Here is a 21,200-nt window from a genome sequence, read left to right as displayed (position 1 = left end):
CCCAAATTGGACAAAACAGGAGGCAGATGGGAGAAGACGACTAAATTAAAAAGGAAGGAAAATGGAAACCCAACCCTGAGTTCTGAGGACCATCTGATCTTGCTGGCTCTCAGGAAAACAATAATAATCATCATTAATGACTGTCATTTGCCACCCTCGGACTAAGTGCCATGCATTACTCGCAACATACAAAGGAGGAAAATGATGCCTTCAGAGGTCAAGCCACTTGCCCAAGATCACACAGTAAAAGGAGGTAGTAAAGCCTTGATTCAAACAATTTGTGTGAAGCGAAATTGTACTGGGCACCAGCTGTAGCAGGTGGTGAAGGTGAATAACAGCCCAATGATTGAGGGGAGAATCTGTGCCCACTTTGGGGGTAGCTTGTGTGTGTATATGTGTGCATACTAGAGTTGGGGAAGGGAGAAAAAAAATCCATTTCTGGCCTTCAAATTGCTTGCTATTCCAGGGGTGAGTTAAGAAAGCTACAGAAAACCTTTGCAGAATTGTGCCTTCTGGTTCAGAAGCCCTTTGTGGGATGTGTGGTGGGGACAGGCTCTGCCTGCTATGGGGGAACCTCTGGGTAAAATATCTTCCACTGGTCCTTGGAACCCATGAAGGATTTGACCAGGTGAAAAGGAAGCCAGGAGATTTCAGAAGGCCCAGGTAAGAACCCCGCTGCCAGAATTGGGAGAAGGAACACCTGATCCAGAAAGAGAAGAGCTAGAAGAGTCTTCTAAGGATACATTCTCTGAGCCACTCACCCAATCTCCCCAGACTTTCTGTCCCAAGCCCAAACCCAGCCTCTCCATGGTTCGCCTGCTGCTCCCTTGCAGGCACCCTGACCAACAAATATGGGGACCCACAGATTTTGCTCACCTCTATACTGAGCCAGTTCTGTTCTGCCATCTCCACGGGCCCACATCCTGCCCTCCCCCACCTTCTCTATAGAGCAGTGGTTCTCAACCTTGGCTGCACCTTAGAATCACCTGGAAATCTTGTTAAAATCCTGATTTCTGAGCCTCATCCTCCAGAAATTGTTTCTTTGTTACTAATGATGAGGTAGTTGGTTGCGGGCACATGCCCAGTAGGGAGTGTGCAGGAGGCAGCTGGTCGATGTTTCTCTCTCATCGATGTTTCTAACTCTCTATCCCTCTCCCTTCCTCTCTGTAAAAAATCGATAAAATATATTTTTTAAAAAAAACAGTTCCTCATGTTGTGACCCCCAACCATAAAATTATTTTTGTTGCTACTTCATAACTGTAATTTTGCTACTGTTATGAATCGTAATGTAAATATCTGATATGCAGGATGGTCTTAGGCGACCCCTGTGAAAGGGTCATTCGACCGCCAAAGGGGTCGCGACCTACAGGTTGAGAACTGCTGGACTAGAAGCTCCTTATGGGCAAGATTAATATCACTTTATCTTTTGATATTGTTAATCCTCACCTGAGGATATTTTTTCCATTGATATTTTTAGAGAGAATGGAAGGGGGGAGTGGGAGATAAAGAGGAGAGAAAGAGATCGGTTGCCTCCTGCGGCATCTGGACTGGGCCAGGGATCGAACCTGCAACCCAGGTATGAGCCCTTGACTGGGAATCAAACTTGAAACCCTCCAGTGCGCAGGCTGATGCTCTAACCACTGAGCAACGCAGGCCAGGGCAATATCACTTCATCTTTGCTGTGATCCAGCTGTGTGCCTGGCAGATTCCTTGTTAGGTACCCAATGAGTATTTGCTAAATGAGTAAGTTCAAGGATGAATGAATGGTCTCACTGAGTGAATGGTTTATCCAACTACTGGCCCCACCCTCAAGAACTTTGGTCCCTGGTAGCCTATCCACATTCTGCCACGGGGAGTACTAATGCCCTTTCATCTCCCCCACTCGTTTTTCTAGGACCCCAGTTTACTCCAAACACAATATGAAGGATCTAAATGTCCAAAATTCACTCTTCCTCTTCTCACCCCACACCTACGGATTTCCTCCCGGATTCTCTTTTGCCTACATGAAGCCCACCCCTTTGTGATTAATCAAAACAACACCCCGACTGAGACCATCTGTTTCCCTACCCATGTGTCCTCCAGCCAGGCCACCTCCAGGCTGGTTACTCAAGACAGGTACACTGCTGCCGCCATCACTACAGAACAATTATGTTCATGATCATCTCTTTGCAAGTTCAAAGCACTGGCACAACCATTATTTCTCTCTCCTCACTTGTTCCCTGGGAGATGGCTACAGCCAAGATGGTTATCCCCGCCTTATGGGTGATGAAAGGAAGGGCCAGGGCCTTGCCGAAGGTCACCCAGTGAATTGGTGGCGGACCTGGAGCTAACCAGCCGAGGAGTCCCTATTCATTAGGCCGCGGATGGAAACACCCTCATTATTTTGTCTGGACTGTGTTTTGTCTGGGAGAGAAGGGAGTGTGGACTCCAGTGGAGCAGGAGCCGGGGCTGGGGAAGATAAAAGAAAGTTTGTGACCCTGTAAAGTGTTCTCTCTGCAATGCTGCAGCAGTTGGCACTGGTTAATTCCCGAAGAGTTTTTTAAAAACGTTACCACATGTCCTAGATTAGAGAAGGGGGGGGAAAGGTGGATCTGCAGGTGATAGACACACAGGTAGGCAGATGTTCGCCATCTTCTCTTGAAGACAACACAAAACCAAATGGTATTGTAGATTAACAAGAGAAACTACAACTACAACTTATATGGGTCTTCCCAGCTGTTTGGCCTCTGGAATAAACTGCTGCCAATTGGGTAGACAATCTTCCCTGGTAAGACCTGTCCCTGGGGCCGGGTGAGGGAAGGGCTCTCCTGGAGGACGGGCTTGGAGGGCTGTTTGGGGGCCTCCACAGCCGCCAGTGCGATTGTCCCCAAGCCCACAGAGGCTCTGAAAGTCATGGAAAGCAAGGTCTGGTTTCTAACCCAATGCCAGAGAAATAATAGCAATTTTTACATCTCCATAGGAATCCAAGAGGCCATTTTCTAAAGACATGGCCCCAGGGCTGTACTGGGGAAGGCAGCGATGGTCTTTTTCCCTTCCCACCGAAGCCCTAGCCTTCGCCCCTGGCTGCCGATTTACTCCAAGCACAATATGAGGAAGCCAGGATAATTACTGAGCTTCCATCCTAAAGTTCAGGGCTTGTCCCCTTCACCCCACCCCACCCCACCAGCTCTGGCCTTTTCTCAGCTGTTATCCAACACCAGCCTCCATTATTCCTTGACCCTTGGCTGAGGCCTCAGCAGCTTCCCTGTGCCACTGCCGGGAGGGGCAGGACACCCCAGAGAGGTAGGTGCTGTTGTTACACCACCCTGTGAACGCACGAAGTGTCACAGAATTGTACACCTTAAAGTGGCTAATCATATGTTATGTGAATTTCACCTCAGTTGAAAACAACTGAGCTGGGGAGAGAAGCTGGGCCTCTCCAGGCTGCCAGGGTTGAGACTCCTTGCAGGGAGTGGCAGGGAGTGACAATGGGAAGGGCCTCCCCCTCTCCCTCCAGGACCAGATGGGAACTGGGCTGGGCAGAAAAGCCCAACTGGGGCAGCGCTGGGGTCTGGGCAGAAGAGAGTTATTCAGTGAAAGCGAGGAGGCTGCAGCCGCCGCTCATTTGCATCATAAGTGATTGGTTTTCCCTGCTCGTCCCTCATTAGGACACAATGGACAGTTGTTTGCTGGCGCAGCAGATCCATTTACCAGGGGGGAGAAGAGACAGCGCAAGAGTGATGGGCCGTAGCGGGGAGGTGGCAAGCCCACCTTCCCTCCCCTGGGCTCCCCAGGCCACTGGGACTCTCACACAATGAGAAGGGACCTCGGAGAGCAAACCCACCCCATCCTTTTACAGACGAGGAGACGAAGATGCTAAAAGGGGGTGAGACTTGCTAAGGTCCAACGGCAAGTTCCTGGCTCACCTGGGCTTCTAGAGTCTACAGTCTAGAGATTCTATTCTGGGCTGCATTCCACTTGGCTGCAATACCTCCCCCCTGTCCAGCTGGCTCAGGGTTCTTTCTCTCTGTGGTTTCTTTCCTTCCACTTCAGGCCTTGGTTTCTACCAGTTTTCTCTCCTGTGGCCATCGAATCGCTTCTTTCTCTGTTCCTGCCCCTCTATCATTTCCTCCGTTTCCAGGAAGCCAGGGTAACTACTGAACTGCCAATGAACCTCTGCCCTAACCAGGGCGGGTCTGGCAGGAGGGGCAGCCGTTCTGAAACGGTCTTGGTGTGTCTGGGGGGATAGGTGGGGAGAGGACAAGTATGTGTTGTGACCCACTATGAACCAAGCACTAGGTCAGACATGTGACACTGTCTCACTTCGTCCTTCCCATCGTGCAAGGGAGGTAGGTATTCTCAGAGACAAGGACAGTGGGAGGCTCCGAGAGGTTGGGTAACTTGCACTAGAGCACCCTGTTGGCAAGTGGTAGCTGTCTGACTCCAAAACCTCTGTTTTCCACCTCACACCCTGGCACAGGAGAGGAAGCAGGGTGAGAGGCCTGCAGATGCCAGGCTCAGGGGAGGCACAACCTCTCTGAAGGAGGCCAGGGCTTTGATGCTCACCCCCTAAGTAGTGCCTGCGTCCCCCCCTCCACCCCCCACCCTCTTTACCCTCTGGTTCCCACCTTCCGCTGGGCCCCTTCTGCAGAGTGGGGAAATCTCACAAATGCAAGCTTATGCCCCTGGGGGGCCGGGGAGATGGCAATCAAGTGGGAGAAACCTGACAAACCCAGATCTCGAGGTCTCCCTCCTGCTGACGCCCCCTCCCAGTGCCCTGTCTGCCCCTCCCCTCTGTGGGTCAAGCTTGCCAGCATCTGCGTCTGCCTCATTGTGCTCTGGGGGAAAGGGAGAGCCGGGGTGAGTGGGTGTCTATGTACATGAACATAAGGCCTCCGGGTTCATTCTGACACTGAATGAAAAACTCACCAATTATTCGTCCAATCTCATTAATATGCAGACAGACATCTGTTATTTAGGAGTCAACAGCAGAGGCATTTTCTTGGGGGGAGGAGCACTTATGTTCATGTCCCTCTTGTCTCTCCGGCTCCTGGGAGGTAGCTGCTTGGGAATCACCCCACCGCCTGGACCTGGAGCCTCCCCCTCTCGGACCCTCACCCCCCAACCTTCAGGAGAAGGAGTAGGGGATTGACTAGAGAGATGGAGAGAGACCTGGGAACCCAGCAGGGGGAAGGCGGGAGAGGGGTTGCAGTGTGTGGAAGAAAATCTTTTGTTAGGAGAGAGGCAGGGGGGATGCCACAGAAGAGCTGAACCCCTTTCCTGGGGAAGAGAGTGTGGAGTTGGTGGAGAGAGCTGTGCCAGGATTGCTCGTGTCCACTGGCAACCTCGGCCATGACCTCTTCCTCCTACCTCCCTCAGCCTTCAGGACCAATCTGAGTGTATCTGGGGTGGGGTCACCATGGTAACCTGGAGTCCTCACCCAGAGACTTCAGAATAGGTAATGGGGAGAGTTTAGAAAAATGAGGACCAAAAAACCTCAGCCTTCAGGGTCACTATAGGGTCTCTCTAGTCCAGCGGTTCTCAACCTGTGGGTCGCGACCCCTTTGGGGGTCGAACGACCCTTTCACAGGGGTCGCCTAAGACCATCGGAAAACACATATATAATTACATATTGTTTTTGTGATTAATCACTATGCTTTAATTATGTTCAATTTGTAACAATGAAATTGGGGGTCACCACAACATGAGGAACTGTATTAAAGGGTCGCATCATTAGGAAGGTTGGGAACCACTGCTCTAGTCCTTAGGATATGTCTGAGGGCAAGACACAGCCACCTCCCCTTCCTCCAGCCTTTGAATCCCTAGCACAGGAGGCCCCTCTAAGAAGCCATTCTCGATTCCCTCAGGCGCAGCTCAGAAGCACTGGGTGACTACGTTGTAAAGAGTAAAGGTTGAGCCCTAACTGGTTCAGCTCAGTGGATAGAGCATCGGCCTGTGGACTGAAGGGTCCCGGGTTCGATTCTGGTCAAGGGCATGAACCTTGGTTGCAGGCTCCTCCCAGCCTGGGCCCTGGTCGGGGCTTTGCAGACAGCAACCAATCAATCTATTTCTCTCACATCGATATTTCTCTCTGTCTCTCCCTCTCTCTTCCACTCTCTGCAAAAATCAATGGAAAAATATCTTCGGGTGAAGATTAACAAAAATAAAAATAAAGAAGAAGAAGAAGAAGAAAGGTCGACATAGCTCAGCCTTCTTTAAAGGGTCAAACAGCTTTTCTATATCCTTTCTCTGGATCTTCCTCAACAACACGGGGTAGATGTGGTGACCAGCTCCCCTTTTCCAGGTGTGAAAACTGAGCTTCAGGCAGGTGCAGGGCCTTCCCAAAGGCTCCCAAGGGAGGAAGGGGAAGAGCTGGGACCCAGGCCCTTGAACCTCTGCCTCCAATCTTAAGCTCTCTACAAGACTGTCCCTGCTGGGAAGGCTGCAGTCGCAAGGAGATGACCCTCTGTCAGGTGAAGCACTTCAGGGGTTAAACCAAGCCCCTGCCCCTGCCCTTGCCCCTGCCCTTCCTTTCCCCTCCTCCCTCCTGGGCAGGCTGATTGCTGAGGTTAAGAAACACTGGAAGCATCACAGTGATTAGTTGTTTATTTCATTAAATGATTAACGAGGCTACATTGTTTCCCAAAGGGGTGTCTAATTTGTGGGGGAAACAGCTGCAGAGATGGAAGCTGAGTCTGACTCCTGCAACTGGGATGGGGGGGTGGGGGTGGGGGTTAGGTTCCCTCCCTCCAGCCTGCAGGGGCCTTTGAGGATCAACAACAGCCCCATTCCCTCCCCGGACCCATTCCCTCCCCCGACCTATTGGGCTCCTCAGTCCAGAGGTGCAACCCTCCCCGGAAATAAAACGTCTGCCAACCCAGACCTGCAGAGGGGGCCGAAATCTGTTGCCAGTGGCATTGGAAATGTATTAAACTTTGGGGGCTCCTCCAGCTGATTTATTTTCCTAATTATGTTTGCTTTAGGCGGATATTGAAATGCGTGTGCACTCCCCAAGCGCCAGCGTGGCAGGAGCGGGAGGTTGGGAGAAGAGAGGGACACAAACACTGCACTTTGGCAGCCACAGGCTTGAGCCTGCTTGGTACCAAAGTCCAAAGTGAAAAGGGAAGCCGCGAGGCCCCAAATCCTAAATTGATGGTATGGCGGTTCCCTGTGGGGGAAGAGTCAGTCCTCTGGGACCAGGCTGAGAGATGGGCCTTTCCCAGAACCCTTAACCCAGGTCTCAGAGTCAGCCTCTAACCAGGTCACGGTTTCAGAGGGTGGGATATCCTATGCCCTTAAGCTGTCCCAGAATCCTGGAGGAGATTGGCCGAGATGGGCCAGGACAGGGTCCTTAGGAGAGGGAGGGAAAGAGGTGTCTGATTGGCTGAGATGGGCCAGGACAGGGTCCTTAGGAGAGGGAGGAGGAGAGGTGTCTGATTGGCTGAGATGGGCCAAGACAGGGTCCTTAGGAGAGGGAGGAGGAGAGGTGTCTGATTGGCTGAGATGGGCCAGGACAGGGTCCTTTAGGAGAGGGAGGAGGAGAGGTGTCTGATTGGCTGAGATGGGCCAGGACAGGGTCCTTAGGAGAGGGAGGAGGGGATGTGTCTGATTGGCTGAGATGGGCCAGGACAGGGTCCTTAGGAGAGGGAGGGAAAGAGGTGTCTGATGAGCCAGGAGTGGGTGGGGATCTCTTTTCCACTCAAGGCTGGGCCCTGGCATAGGGAAAGGAGAAGCTATTTTAAATGATACATCTCAGAGCCAAACCCCCAGCCCCCATCACCGCATCCAGATGACCCATCTACCCCCAAACCCAAATCTGGTCACTTCATTCTGTGCTTGAAGCCCCTCGTGCCTCCTCACATCCTCAGAAGGAAGTCCTGGTTCCCTTGTGGACCCTGCAGGGGCCTTAATGTCCTTCCCAGCCTGTCTTCTGCCCTCCCGCCATGGCAGCCCCGGCCGTGCCATGTTGTTTCTCATCGCCATACGCCTGCACTTGCTCTACCCTCTGTCCAGAGCGCTTCTCCTACCCCTTTCCTGCCTGGAAAACTCCTCTTCCACCCTCAGGACCTGGCTCAGGGGACTGGCTCCCGAGGCTGTAAGGAGCTCCCACAGCCCAGGCACTGTCACACCTGGGGCCCCTCTTTTTCCTGACGGGCTGGTCCCCAGAGCAGAGAGGCTGGTCCTTCGTCTCCCAAGCCCGTGTCTGGCACACAGTTGGTGCTCAGTACATATTTGCTGAATGAATGCGGGAGGGATGGGCCGTGATTTGGGGGTGGGGGTTCCAGATGGGAGGGTAAGGTCTGTGTTCTCCCCCAGAGTGTGTCTGGAAGAACTGTCTGGGGCTGGGGGAGGGGAGGGCCAGGGACGGTTCCTGGGGGAGAATGTCACCGAAAAGAGGCCAGTGGGACCAGAGCCAGGGAGGGAATACAGGACAATGTGAAACCAGACTCCCGAGAAAACAGACCAGCACTGTCTTTCCTGACAACAAGTGCTGCAGCCAGCCCCTCCACCAGCTTTCCTTCAACAGGGGGTGGGAGGGGGTGACCCTAAACTCAGCTGAGGCTCCCTCCAAAATCATCCAGAGCTCAGGATGGAAAGAGGGTGAGAACCCCTGCCCGCCTCCGAGGAGACTCCAGAATCAAACCTCTGTCCCCTTGGGAAACGTCCCTCTGTCCAGGGTCAGCTTTTGGTGCTCTCCCTACCCCCACAACCCCTAGGGCACCAGCAGATTCCAAGGTGGGGGTGTGTGGAGATGGTGAGCAAAGGGCCTGGACCACTTCAGCTGGACCCCTCCCACTCGAGCAGGGGGCCCCAGCGGGGTTGAGTAATGAATTGCACATCAGTCCACTTTAAAACCCCCTAATGGCTTCAGGATTGTTTGGCTCCTTAACTGAGATGAATATTCCCAAGATACCTCACTTCCCCACCTCTGGCTCCTAAAAGGACATTGCCCATCCAGCCCATGACTTCCTCTGCTTCTTCCCGAAGTCTAACTTTCCCTCCTGCTCCTGGAGATTGGTAGACTGGTATTTAGAGAGCCACAAAACTAAAGCCACAGCCGTTTTCCATGGACATGGGCTTTATTTGGGGACGGTTGGGGAAGCGAGGGAGGAGCTAGGACGGGTGGGTATAGGGGGGGAAGGGCTTTTTAACTTGCTTTTTAATTTAGTGCATGTTGCCTGGAGGTTAGGGTGAGTGAGCACAGCTGTAGAAGTGAGAGGAGAGGAAAAGGGAAGTTCATGGAATGGACACTTTCCTTAGGGAAGGAAGCCAGGACCAGGAAATGGGACCTGGGGGCAGGGAGGGAAGGCACTCTTCATATACTGAGACTCAACCAAGGTCACCGCTCGCTCGACGCCAGTTTTCCTAAACCCCCTGCCCCGTCCCAGCTCCCGAGCCAGATGCCTGCTCTGCTAGCTCCCTCAGCTTCCTATGGAGAGGAGGGGGGTGAGAGTGTGGGGAATGATGGTACCCTCTGCCTCCAGGTCCCTTGCCCAGGAGAATTGCTCACTCAACCTGCCCTGAAGTTCCAGCCAGTCAGGGGGTCAGGAAGCCAGGGCGCAGGCAGGGGAACAACTGTGCCCTTCACCGCCCCTCCTGACGCTCTGCCCCTCCCCGGCTCCTCACATGAGGTTGCAACTCTTGGCTCGATCCTTGTGTATCTCGCCTTCGTTCCCATTCCCCCGGTCGGGCCTTCCTGCCAGCTGAGTGGATCGCTGCAGTCCCCGGCGTGAGTCAGTCCGGCGCAGCTGCCTATGGCCACGGCCGAGGGAGGCCACTGTGGCCACGTGGAAGACATCCCTGACGCTGCGCTCAGAGGACCGGGAGGAGCACTCCACGTAGGACACGGCCCCCACCTGCTTGGCCAGCACAGTGCCCTGCGAGGATGGAGTGCATGAAGGAAGTTATGCATTTCAGCAAGGGGCAGGGAGGCAGAGGGCTGGGGGAGGGGAGGAGGTCAAGGGGTCAGGCCGGAGGTTAGAGGCCTGGACAAGGGATGAACAAAATAGGGTGTTTTCAAATCGGAGACTGAGAGGGTCGGAAATGGGAGATCTAGGCTGGGATGAGGTCAAAGGCCAAGAGTCCCACCTGCTCATGTGTAACAGGGATCAGCCTCTGCTTGGACAGCTCCCTCAGTGTGGCCAGGTCGGTCCGCATGTCCAGCTTACAGCCAACCAGCACAACCTTGGCATTGGGGCAAAACTCCTGAGTCTCCCCTTGCCACTATTTGGGGAGAGAAAATAGAGTTGTGGATGGGATAGAAGAAGGCACGTGGTGAACCGTGCTCCACACCAGGAGGCCACCCCCCCCCCCCCCCGCCCCCTTTATCACAGCATCAGAAACCGACACCCCTCTGGACGCTCCTGTGTGAGCAAGGAGGTGGGAATGGTGGGCTTGGGCTGAAAGCAGGGATGGGGTGTGGGAGAAGGGGAGGGAGGAGAGGGCTGAGGTGGGGCTGTAGGGTCTGTGCCCTGTGTCTAACTCAGGGGCCATGAAGCTTCTGCCAGCCTGGAGCCTCCCCATTCTGACCCTCTATCCTAAGTCTGTGTCTGGGAACAGACCAATCCCGCCCTCCCCGCCCCTCCCCCACCTGGGAACTGGGGCTGCCTTAGCTGACTTCTGGCCTTTCACCATAGGCTTTTCTCATGGAAATAGGGGCCTGGGGAGGAGACCACAGTGCTTTCCTGAGCTCCAAGAGCAGCATTCCCATCCAGTCCATTTGGGTTCCCACGCCTAAGGAGACGGGGAGGGTGGCTACGGAATCTCTTGAGTACCTCTCCCTGCTCTTCCCCAGCTCCCCCAGATGCCCTGCCCAGCTCTGAGGATTGATTTCTAGGAAAGGAGTGTGTGTGTAGGGCGGGGGGGGGGGGGGGGGGAGGATGAGAGCTTCACACACTCTCCAGTTGATGGCTCATGTTGTATCAGAACCGTGGTTTCTGGTCCCCCTCAGTCTAACTTCCTGCTTCCCCAGGCTCCCACCTTCTTGAGGACACTGTCCAGTGTTTCTGGTCGGCTGATGTCGAAGCAGATGAGCACAGCGTCCGAATCAGGATAGGCGAGGGGCCGGACGTTATCATAGTAAGAGGAACCTGAGAGAAGACAGAGGGAGAGGGCAGACAAGGGTCCTGGGTGGGTGGAAGGCCTGGAAGGGAATGGGAGCCCTGAGGCTAGGATCGGGGACAGGAAAGAGCCGTTATTAATTGCCATCCAGGAGCCTAGGTTTCTCCCAGGCGGGGACAGGCAGAGGGGAGGGTAGATGGCAGAAAACAGCTCCCCACTTCCCCAGGGGTTTCTCTGAAAGTAAGCATCCGTAATCTTTTCAGAGTCTGAGAAGCTCACGAAATCTCGACATTCTCACAAAATTTTGGGTGTGCTTTCTGGGCCCTGACAGACATCTTCTAATGATCTCCAGGGACCAGAGTAAAAATAAAACCCTCCTCCTTTTTGGAGAAGGGGGAGAGCTCTCCCATCCTCTTGGGACTTGATCTCAGATTTCCATAGCTCGGTCTAGAGAAGTCGTTCCCATACCCAAAGAAATTCTAAATGTCTTTCCTAAATCCAGTACAATCTCCTAAAAAAACATGTTCCCAAATAACAAAACATTGCTTCTGAACTTTCCCAGAGAGGCATAATTCAGCGGAGGGGATTGGACACTGGTCTTTTCTCCTTCAGGGCATGGCTTCTATGCATGTCTGCAAGCTCTGCCTCAGTTTCTCTGGCTTTAAGCAGAAGGTTGATTTTCCTTCCTCCTAGAATTAGGTGGATGGGCTGAGCTGAAGCCTAAAGGTCTAGCCGAGGGAGGGGTCCGGATGGGGGCCTTGGAAGTCAGGGTGACCCCAGGGAGTCGGCTACCTGAAGTGTCCCACATGTTGAGCTCAATGCGGCGCTTGTCTATCTCAAAGCTGGCGGTGTAGTTCTCAAACACGGTGGGGACATAACTCTGCAGAGAGGGATGGGTCAAGATGTGATCCTCCAGTCCTCACTCCAGACAAATGCCCTTCTTACTCCCACACCCTGTCCAGCCCAGGCCCTGGACACAAGTTGGTTTGGTGTGGGGCAAAGGGGGAGATCCTGAGAACGGCTGCCTCAGGGAATCTCTGCTAGGCGTCCAGACCCCCTCCCAGCCCTTGCAGCCCCCAGTTCGTCCCCTCTCCGACGCCCAGGACCCCCGCCATCCCCTAGCACCCCTCCCGAGATCCTCTGCTTCCTCCCAACCCCAATCATCTCACCCTGATCCCCAGTTCCTCCCACCCCAATCCTCTGCAGTCCTTCCAGAGCTCCCAACAAGCCCCCCCCCCACCCCCGTCCTCCATGCCTCTCTCTCGTCCCTGGTAACCCCAGTACCCATTTCTGCCCGTCCCCCGGGCTCCAGTCACCCACCCACGCGACCTCAGCTCCCCCCTCCCAAGACACCGGCCCCTCACCCCGGGGTAGGCGTCCTTGGCGAACACCTGCAGCAGCGCCGTCTTGCCGCACTCCGCGTCCCCCACCACCACGATCTTGCAGCGGCCGCTCTGCCCCTCCATGGTCCCGGCTACACGCCGGCCCCCCGCGGAGCCCCCCTCCCGGGCCCCGCTGCCGCCTCCCCCGCCGCTGCAGCTGCAGCCGCTCGGGCCGCCGACACCGGCATCTCGCGGGCCCGCGCCGAGCCCCCACCCGGGGCCGCGGCCCCCCCCTCTGCCCCGCCCCCAGCCCCGCGGCCGCGCCCCCGGCCCCGCCTCCTGCCTCCCGCCCGCGCAGCCGGGAGGCGGGGCCCCGGGGAGCTAGGCGGGACCCCGGGAAACCCGGCGAGAGAGCTGAGTTCTAGCGCGCTGTGTGGGGCGGGCCGATCCGGGCTTTTTGGCTGATTTGACTTTCTTGGGGCTGGGGCGGGCGGGCCTTGGGTGGGATCAGCACACGCACGAGGCTCGGGCCTTTTGCGTGCCCACGCGTGCACGCCGGTGTGCTACTGCGGACACGCGCGGGGGCAACCATCCACTTCCTGAACGGGAGGAGTGAGGTGGGGGGGAAGAAAGGAGACTTTAGGGTTCGGTCTCCCTCCTATGTGCTCAGGCCCCGGCAGGGAGTCTTGGGGTTAGGAGGGTATGGACTCCATCACCCCCACCAGGAAAATGGTGACGTCATGGCTTTCTGTCCCCATGGCAACGCGAGGCCTAGTCTGGGGCTATGGTGACTTAACGGCGGGCCTGGACTAGGTGAGAAGCAAGAATGAGTTTCTTCAGCCAAGCGCAGGGTGAAAAGTTTTGGGGGAGCTGCGTCCTCTGGTGGATACTTCGGGGAGACAGAGAAGGGGAGCGAAGAAGAGGCAGATCAAATTGCCCAGAGTGACAGCCCTGCTGGAGCCAGACACAGACTCTAAAGTCATTTCAGGCTTGACCCGGAATCTAACAATAATCGAGCTTCTGTTTGGCCTTTGTATGACATCTTTTACTTTTGAAAAGCGCTCTTTACATCGAGGATACTCGATTTAATTTTATCGTTACCCCTTATCAAGCAGTATCTTACCGTTTTACAGAAGGGAAAATTGAAGCTCAGAGCTTTAATAAACAAAATCAAGTGGAAAGTTTTTAAGACTCTATCTCCCTGCTCCAAGTTTGCCATTGATAGACCACTCGGAATGGGTCACATAAGGGTTAGAGTCCGAGTCTGAAGAACAACTTGGTTGGGTTCCGGTCTACAGGTGGTTAGCTCTCCAACTTTGAAGTCGGCTCAGATTTTGAGATCGTCCTTCAGACTGCTCCTTAACAAATATTTTAACTTGCGTAAGGTTTATGATGAATACACAAATTAAATCGCGGTCTGCATGACCCCAAGAATGCCCTCGCTCCGTCTGTCCGCAGAGGTGCCCGTCTCCAGTTTTCTCGCGCCCGCAGCACCCGCACTGTGGCCTTGGCCCTTTAAGGGGGCGCGCGAGGCCCCGCCCCTGGGCCGGCGCCCCGCCCCTTCTTCTCCGAGTCCACAGCCGCGGCTCGTCCTGACTCGCGCCCCGCCCTCCCCAGCTGTGCACCCTTAAGCCCAGCTGTGCGCGCACGTCGGGAGTCCCAGCCATGTCCGCGGAGAGAGAGGCAGCCGAGGTGGCCACCGTGGTGGCGGCGGCCGAGGCAGGGCCGGCAGAAGACGTCTCTTCGCAGCCCCCGAGCGCCGAAGCCATGGGCGACGCCCAGCCACCCGCGGCCTCCGAGGGGGCCGTCGCCGCCGCGCCGCCGCCGCTGCGCTGCCTGGTGCTCACCGGCTTCGGCGGCTACGACAAGCTGAAGCTGCAGAGCAGGCCGGCCGCTCCCCCGGCCCCCGGCCCCGGCCAAGTGACGCTGCGCGTCCGGGCCTGTGGGCTGAACTTCGCGGAGATTATGGCCCGGCAGGGGCTCTACGACCGGATGCCGCCGCTGCCCTTCACTCCGGGCATGGAGGGCGCAGGAGTCGTGGTCGCAGTGGGCGAGGGAGTCAACGACCGCAAGGTAAGCGGACCAGCCCAGGGCAGGGCTGTGCAGGCAGCTGGGCAGGAGTGGGAGGGCTCCGGGGGTGTGGCCGGGCGGGGGAGACCGGCAGGGACCTGGGCAGACGGGCATGGAAGACGTAGCATAGGAAAGGGACCTGGGTTCTGAAGCGCCTGGAAAACTGACTTTATATCTGGGGGTGGGGTGAGACGGAGTTATCCCCCTTCCCAACCCTTTTAAATTGTGGCCGCCGCCCATTAGCCGCGGTGGTGGTGGTGGGTGTGTGTGGGGGGAAAACAATAAGGCGCCCGTGCGCATGCGCGTAATGACCTTATCCTCCCGCTCGCCCCCCCAAATCCCGCAATCCCCGGGAAAACCACACCTGTACCCCTGCCCAACAAACACTCCCCGGGTGATTGTGGTCTGTGACCCCAATCGGTGCCTCGTTCCTCAAGGGAGCTTGAGGAGCTGTGCAGTCAGGGTTGGGCGGCGGCACAGGCTGTGTCAGAGCCCCAGTCACATGCAGCCCCGTGGTCTGTGGGGGTGTGAAGCGGCCCCTCCCAGAACAGGGCCAGAGACGAGGCACGCCCGTCATTTGGAAGAGAGGGAGCCTGCCACCACTCCTCCACCGGCCCCACGATGCCAATCTGATTTTGGTGGGGGCCAGGGAGGGGGAGATAAGGGTACGGAGTTCGAGATTGGGTCTCTGGATCTTTGTTTTGGACTCTGTCTCCCGAGACGGCAAATATTTCCTCCTCCTCCGGTGACTCAGCCATCGGGTCACGACCCCCGTGGCTGCCCTGGGCAACGTCCCAGCGGGCAGAGCCTGCCTCAGCCTTCCTTGTGGAGGACCCTCAGAACCGCTGGCAGAACTTATTTGGACTGGGGTTGGGGGTGTGGCACCGGGAGCAGGTTGGCCCAGCTCTGCCAGTCTGATTCTCCTTTTTGTTTATCATTAATCTTGGCCACAACCCTGGACACCGGAGAGTTCCAAATGATCAACTTTTGAGAGACTTGGAGTGAGCCTGTGGGTGTCATTTGTTTAGGGGTTTCTTTTCAAACCAGGCCCCCGCAAGAGAGGCCCCTCACATGCAGCCTTTCTCTTGCTGGACCTGCCAGTCCTAAATCCTAGATCTGGAATTCTTGGATTTATTTGCACATGCAGACATATCCTCTTTAAAGGGCTTCTTCCTGGATTCAGCTGTGGCCCCACCCTTTCCACTGACTTCTAAATAATCCCACTCTTGAGAGGGTGCTAAGAGGAAATTTTTTAAAAATATATTTTATTGATTTTTTTAAAGAGAGGAAGGGAGATTGATAGAGAGTTAGAAACATCGATGAGAGAAAAACATCGATCAGCTGCTTCCTGCACACCTCCTACTGGGGATGTGCCCGCAACCAAGGTACATGCCCTTGACTGGAATCGAACCTGGGACCTTTCAGGCCACAGGCCAACGCTCTATCCACTGAGCCAAACCAGTGAGGGCAGGAAATTTTTTAAAATGAGGGGAGTTGTAGTTCATGCTGCTGAAGGCCACCCACCGAACCTTCCCTCCCCACACTTTCCACTTGGTAAATACAGGATATCCTGTCCAGGGCAAGAATCTGATTGTAAGAGGCTGGATTCTGTGGGGAGGGCTGCCTCCCTGCCTCCTGATATCAGGGCTGACTCTGCTTTGTGATGGGCTGAGTGGTGGGCATTAGTCTGGGTAAGTGGTCAACCTTGTTTTGGGCCAGACCTGGGCCTGGTCACCAACCAGACTGACCACTGCACTTTTCCCAGTCCTCCAGAGTGACTGCCGAGTCTGCAAATCCTGAGTCTTGAGGTGGAATGCTTTCATTCCCCACACCCCATCTCAGATCAGTGCTTGAAGGGAAAGATCCTACCCTGCCCTCAATCTTCCTCATCAATGGAATGTGGGGCTTTGAGGACATGAAAAATGGTGTATGGGGGAGTCCCATCCCCCTTCCGCATGGATCCCAAACCTTGTTAATATACAGAATTCCCATAATTCCTGACAGGGGCCAGAACAGCACCCATACCTCCCTCTCCAGCTCTTCAAAGAGTGAGGAGGGGCCTTCCTTTCTCCTGAGAATACTCCCTTCCCCTGCCCTAAGCTGAAAGGAGGCTCTCCTACAGGTGGCTAAGAGTTAGGAAAATGCCTTTTCCTGGTGGGCGGGATTGTGTGGCTCTTCTTGTCCATCACTTCTCCCCTCAACACACACATCTCTGGGTGAAAGTGTTTTCTGGGCCCCCAGTGCTGGCTCAGATACTTCTCCTGAGGGAACCACACCCAGCTCTAACTGGTCAAAGATCTTTACCTGTACTGTGGTGTGGACCTTATCACGTACTGCCTCTTCCTTCAGTTACTGGGATTGGTCACCTTCCCTCCTGGTTACTGTTATTGTCATTATTGTTGTTGTTGTTATTATTATTTAATACCACCAAGTGTCTACTATGTGGCCAACATTTGGCTAAAAAAAAGACTAAATGATTTTTTTGTCACTTAATCCTCACAACTCCCTAATTTATAGATAGAAAAACTGGGGTTCAAAAAAGTTAATTTTCTGTTAGCCAATGTCACATCGTAAATGAACAGTGGAGCCTGTTTTTTTTAACAGAAGCAGTTGGAGCTCTTCAATACTTTATGCTGTCCCAACTGTAAGCTTCGTGGATCAGGGACCTTACACAATAGTGAAGTCTAATATCTGTAAAATGGAGATAAGGATAATATCTACCTTAAAGAGCTGGGGTAAGGATTAGTTAAGTGTTTATATATAAAGCACTTACAATATAGCCTGGACCTTGGGAAGCACTCAGTAAAGATAAGTTGTTATTGTGTGTGATGAAATTATTATTACCATTATTACCACTGCTCCTTCATTACCAGGAAGAGGGCCTATACATAACAGAAGGTCATAAATTGCCAATGAGTGAATGAATGACTTAATCATGCTCTTGTTTGATTCTTCAAGGTAGGGGATCGGGTGATGGTGTTGATGCGCTCGGGCATGTGGCAGGAGGAGGTGACTGTGCTCTCAGCCCAGACCTTTCTGATGCCTGAGTCCATGACCTTTGAGGAAGCTGCTGCCTTGCTGGTTAATTACATCACAGCATACATGATCCTCTTTGACTTTGGCAACCTACGACCTGGCCAAAGCGTCTTGGTACACATGGCTGCAGGTAACAGGCCCCTTTCTTTTATCCCCCCTCCTTACCCAGATTTCTTCCTGAGGCCCCTTCTCAGTAGCATGTCTGGACTGTTGCCATGGTAACACCAGGCTGCCTTGGCCTATGGCGCCCAAGGCCTCTGCAGTATTGTTGCCGTGGCAACATTCAGGCACCAGATCTAGCCTGGTGTGCTATCCATAGCAACATGCTGTGGCCCAGCACCCCTTCCTTGCCAGTTACCCTTCCCCCAATTTTCAATCATAGAAATTGGACATGAGGTGCACGCAGAAAGCCTCCAAATGAGCCCAGGCAAAATGAAGATGATGGGGTTGGTCCTTGAGAGGCAAGAAAGGAGACTGGTGGCTGGGTGGGTGACTCTATATCCCCTACTTATGAAAGTGTCTTGCTGCAGGGGGTGTGGGTATAGCCGCCTTGCAGCTGTGCCGAACAGTGGAGAATGTGACAGTGTTCGGAACGGCCTCGGCCGGCAAGCATGAGATGCTGAAGGAGAACGGGATCACATATCCCATTGACTACCACACGACTGACTACGTGGAAGAGGTCAAGAAGATCTCCCCCAAAGGTGGGGTCAGGGTATGGGATGGCCTGGGACAGAGGGGAGGTCTCCAAATTTGTGGATTCTAATGCTGCTCCTGGTTCCCCTTCTTCTGTGACAGGCGTGGACATCGTCATGGATCCTCTGGGTGGGTCAGATACTGCTAAAGGCTACAACCTCCTCAAACCCATGGGCAAATTGGTCACGTATGGTAAGTCAGGGGGCCAGAATGGAGAGGGATATAGGAGTCCAGGCCTTTTGAAGGAAGAAGGGGCAGGGACCCAGGTGCTGTAGAGAGAGTGCCAGGGTTAGGATGGCCCTGAGATGTTGCACTCTGATTGCTGCCTCCTGGGTGCAGCTATTGTCATTTTCTTTTACAACCTTCCATGAGAGTCACAGGAAATTGTATTCTTTCTGTGCTGCTGTTTGGGGATTTTTCTTTTTTTAAAAAATATATTTTTATTGATTTCAGAGAGGAAAGGAGAAGGAGAAAGATAGAAAGATCAATGATGAGAGAGAACCACTGATTGACTGCCTCCTGCATGCCCCACACTGGGGATTGAGCCCACAACCTGGGCATGTGCCCTTGACCAGTATCGAACCCAGGACCCTTCAGTCCGCAGGCCTCCGCTTTATCCACTGAGCCAAACCAGCTAAGGCTGGGGATTATTCTTGATGCACAATCACCCAGTCTGCCTTCCTCTGTTCTACCTTCCTGGCTTCTTAGGCAACTGCATTTCCATTTAAAAAACCATTTCATACACCTGAAACCAATACAAAATAGTATTGGATGTAAACTGTCACTGAAAAACAAAATTAAAAAACCATTTTGCATAAAAACAAACAAATACAGATTAGAACCATTTTTTAGATGGAGTCTTTTGGGGCCTGGTAGCCTGCAGGTAGTGGATTATCCTGTCACTTCCTGGCACTAGTGTGGATAATTGTAAGGGGCCCACAGGGGGCACACGAACATGGATCTAGACACACAGAGCTGTGCCTGGCACCCGGATTCATAGGCTATGTCTCCTTGTCTCTCAGGAATGGCCAACCTGGTGTCAGGCCCCAAGCGGAACCTGATGAACATGGCACGTATATGGTGGAATCAGTTCAGCGTGACAGCTCTGCAGCTGCTGCCGGCCAATCGGGCTGTGTGTGGCTACCACCTGGGCTACCTGGATAGTGAGACAGAGCTGGTCAGTGGTGTGGTGACCCGCCTCCTGGCTCTGTACAATCAGGGCCACATCAAACCTCACATTGACTCTGTGTGGCCCTTCGAGAAGGTGAGTGTGATGGCTCTGCAGGCAGGGCCTGGGCAGGACCCTGCAAGGCTGTGGTCCTAGGGGTAGGGTTCCTGCGGGGCGGAGAGCTTCCTCCTTTAGGCTGACTCTCTGGAGCACTGGGAGCAACGTCTTGTCTTCCTTTTCAGGTGGCGGATGCCATGAGGCAGATGCAGGAGAAGAAGAATGTGGGCAAAGTCATCCTGGTGCCTGGGCCAGAGAAGGAGAACTAGGATGGGGGCTGGGAGACCCTCGGGAAGAGAGAAGCTGGGAAGCCATGTTATGTTGGCCCCCAGATCCTCGAATTTCATCCTCTATCATAATGCTCTGCCCTCTTTCCCCCAAAGGTCTCCGTGGTGATGACCTCTCCCCTGCCCTGTTTTTTCTCTTTAGCCAGGGCTGCCCCCTCCCTCCTTCCTGCCCTCTGAAGAGGTTGGGAAGTGACCACTTGGATGTCTGGGCCCTGCCAAGGGGACAGGGAGGGACAGAGGGAGACCGGCTGCTTCCTGCCCCCACCCTTTCCCTGGGCCTGCTGTGCTGCTTTTGTGCCAAGGCTAGCCAACCCCTTCCCGTTCTGTTCTACGTGCTTCTGCCTCTGCCTCATCTCCCCTCCTGCCCCTGCCCCACTACCTCCCCCAAAGAAATGAAATGTCAGCTCAGGATATGGGGCCAATCTGTGTGAGTCCAGCATGTCACTGTTTCGCCCTAGTGTCCCTTCAACCCAGGCCGACTAGCGCCCACCTCTGAACTTCTTTGCCTCATTGTATGGCCTCATCTTCTTGTCCCCCAACTTCTTAAGCACAATTGAGCTTCTTCCACCTCCAGGTTTCCTGCCACTCTTAACCAAGGTTGCCTCTTACAACAAGGGCAGGAATCACAACTGGTCCCCTAGGTCACAACTCTGTGGGAGGGATACAGAGGCCCCCTTCCTTCACTGAGTTCTCTGGATTTGTTCTCAGTGCCTTAGCAATGGAAAACCTGTGCTTGTGTATATGGAGGGGTCCCTGTCTCACACCTCCTTCTTCACCCTTGTACTCCCCAGTGCCTTCCTTGTTTTGATGGAGCTGGGTTCTACTGCTCCCCAGTTCCACAACACCTCCAAAAATCTGTGAGTGTGCCAGTGTCGGGGCAGAGGCAGCCCCTCGCCTCCTAGGTCCTGTGCCATATCCTGCCTCTCTCTGGGGCTGTCATTTCTCTCTCAGTGGTTGAGGAGAAAGAGGTGGGGAGGTTTCCTCAGCCTTGCAGATAAGGATGGCATTTACCAGCCAGAGCCCTGGGAGTCAATGCCGTCTATTTCTTATTCTGGGACCAAAGTAAAAATTAAAGCACATCCCTGTGCAGTTATGGGAGGCCCCCTGCCCCCTGCCTTCTCAGAGCAGGGAGGTACCTTTCCAAATGCCCCAAACTTTGTTTACATGGGTGGGGAGATGAAGTGAGGGAGTAAAATGGGGTGGGGGGGAGCGGGTTAGGAACTGGGCCCTGGGAACCAAAGTGGGGACTTCCTAGGGTACAGGTGTAGCTCCCTCTGCTCTCTGAGCTGGAATTAAGAAGGGTTATTGCCCCAGCCATTGCCAATGGGAGGTGGCGGGGAGGGGTTCAGCCTCTTTATTGTCTAAATGAGGCCTAAACGGTGTGAAGTGCGACTTCTGCTTTTGTGTACCCCACCCCATGACCGAAGCTGCCTTTGTGTTTGTGTCAATAAAAAGCTAAACCCTGGATCCTGGCTGTGGCCTCTGAGAGTGGAGGGGAAGGTCAGCTGGGGAAGGTCAGTGCTGGTA

General features: G+C 54.3%; 2 protein-coding genes across 2 annotated transcripts; one reads left to right on the top strand and one right to left on the bottom strand.

The window, feature by feature from the left end:
- Positions 1–6,567: 6,567 nt before the first annotated feature.
- On the bottom strand, positions 6,568–12,553 carry RND2 (Rho family GTPase 2). The gene is made up of 5 exons (XM_070393845.1): positions 12,405–12,553; positions 11,833–11,920; positions 10,960–11,069; positions 10,069–10,203; positions 6,568–9,857 (listed from the first exon to the last, which is right to left on the bottom strand). The coding sequence occupies exons 1-5, from the start codon at positions 12,504–12,506 to the stop codon at positions 9,603–9,605; spliced, it is 690 nt and encodes a 229-aa protein (XP_070249946.1). The 5' UTR covers positions 12,507–12,553; the 3' UTR covers positions 6,568–9,602.
- A 1,400-nt stretch (positions 12,554–13,953) lies between these two features.
- Positions 13,954–21,138, top strand: VAT1 (vesicle amine transport 1). The gene is made up of 6 exons (XM_070394892.1): positions 13,954–14,435; positions 17,391–17,598; positions 17,999–18,169; positions 18,264–18,353; positions 19,184–19,425; positions 19,572–21,138. Exons 1-6 carry the CDS (start codon positions 14,028–14,030, stop codon positions 19,653–19,655), a joined length of 1,203 nt encoding a protein of 400 aa, XP_070250993.1. The 5' UTR covers positions 13,954–14,027; the 3' UTR covers positions 19,656–21,138.
- The last annotated feature ends 62 nt before the right edge of the window (positions 21,139–21,200 follow it).

Source organism: Myotis yumanensis, unplaced genomic scaffold (assembly GCF_028538775.1).
Source record: "Myotis yumanensis isolate MYYU_CA2020_CCGP unplaced genomic scaffold, mMyoYum1.0.hap1 SCAF_16, whole genome shotgun sequence".
Classification (NCBI taxonomy): Eukaryota; Metazoa; Chordata; class Mammalia; order Chiroptera; family Vespertilionidae; genus Myotis; species Myotis yumanensis.
The sequence above is the reverse complement of the archived record's forward strand: the minus strand, read 5'-3'. Positions and strand labels throughout refer to the sequence as shown.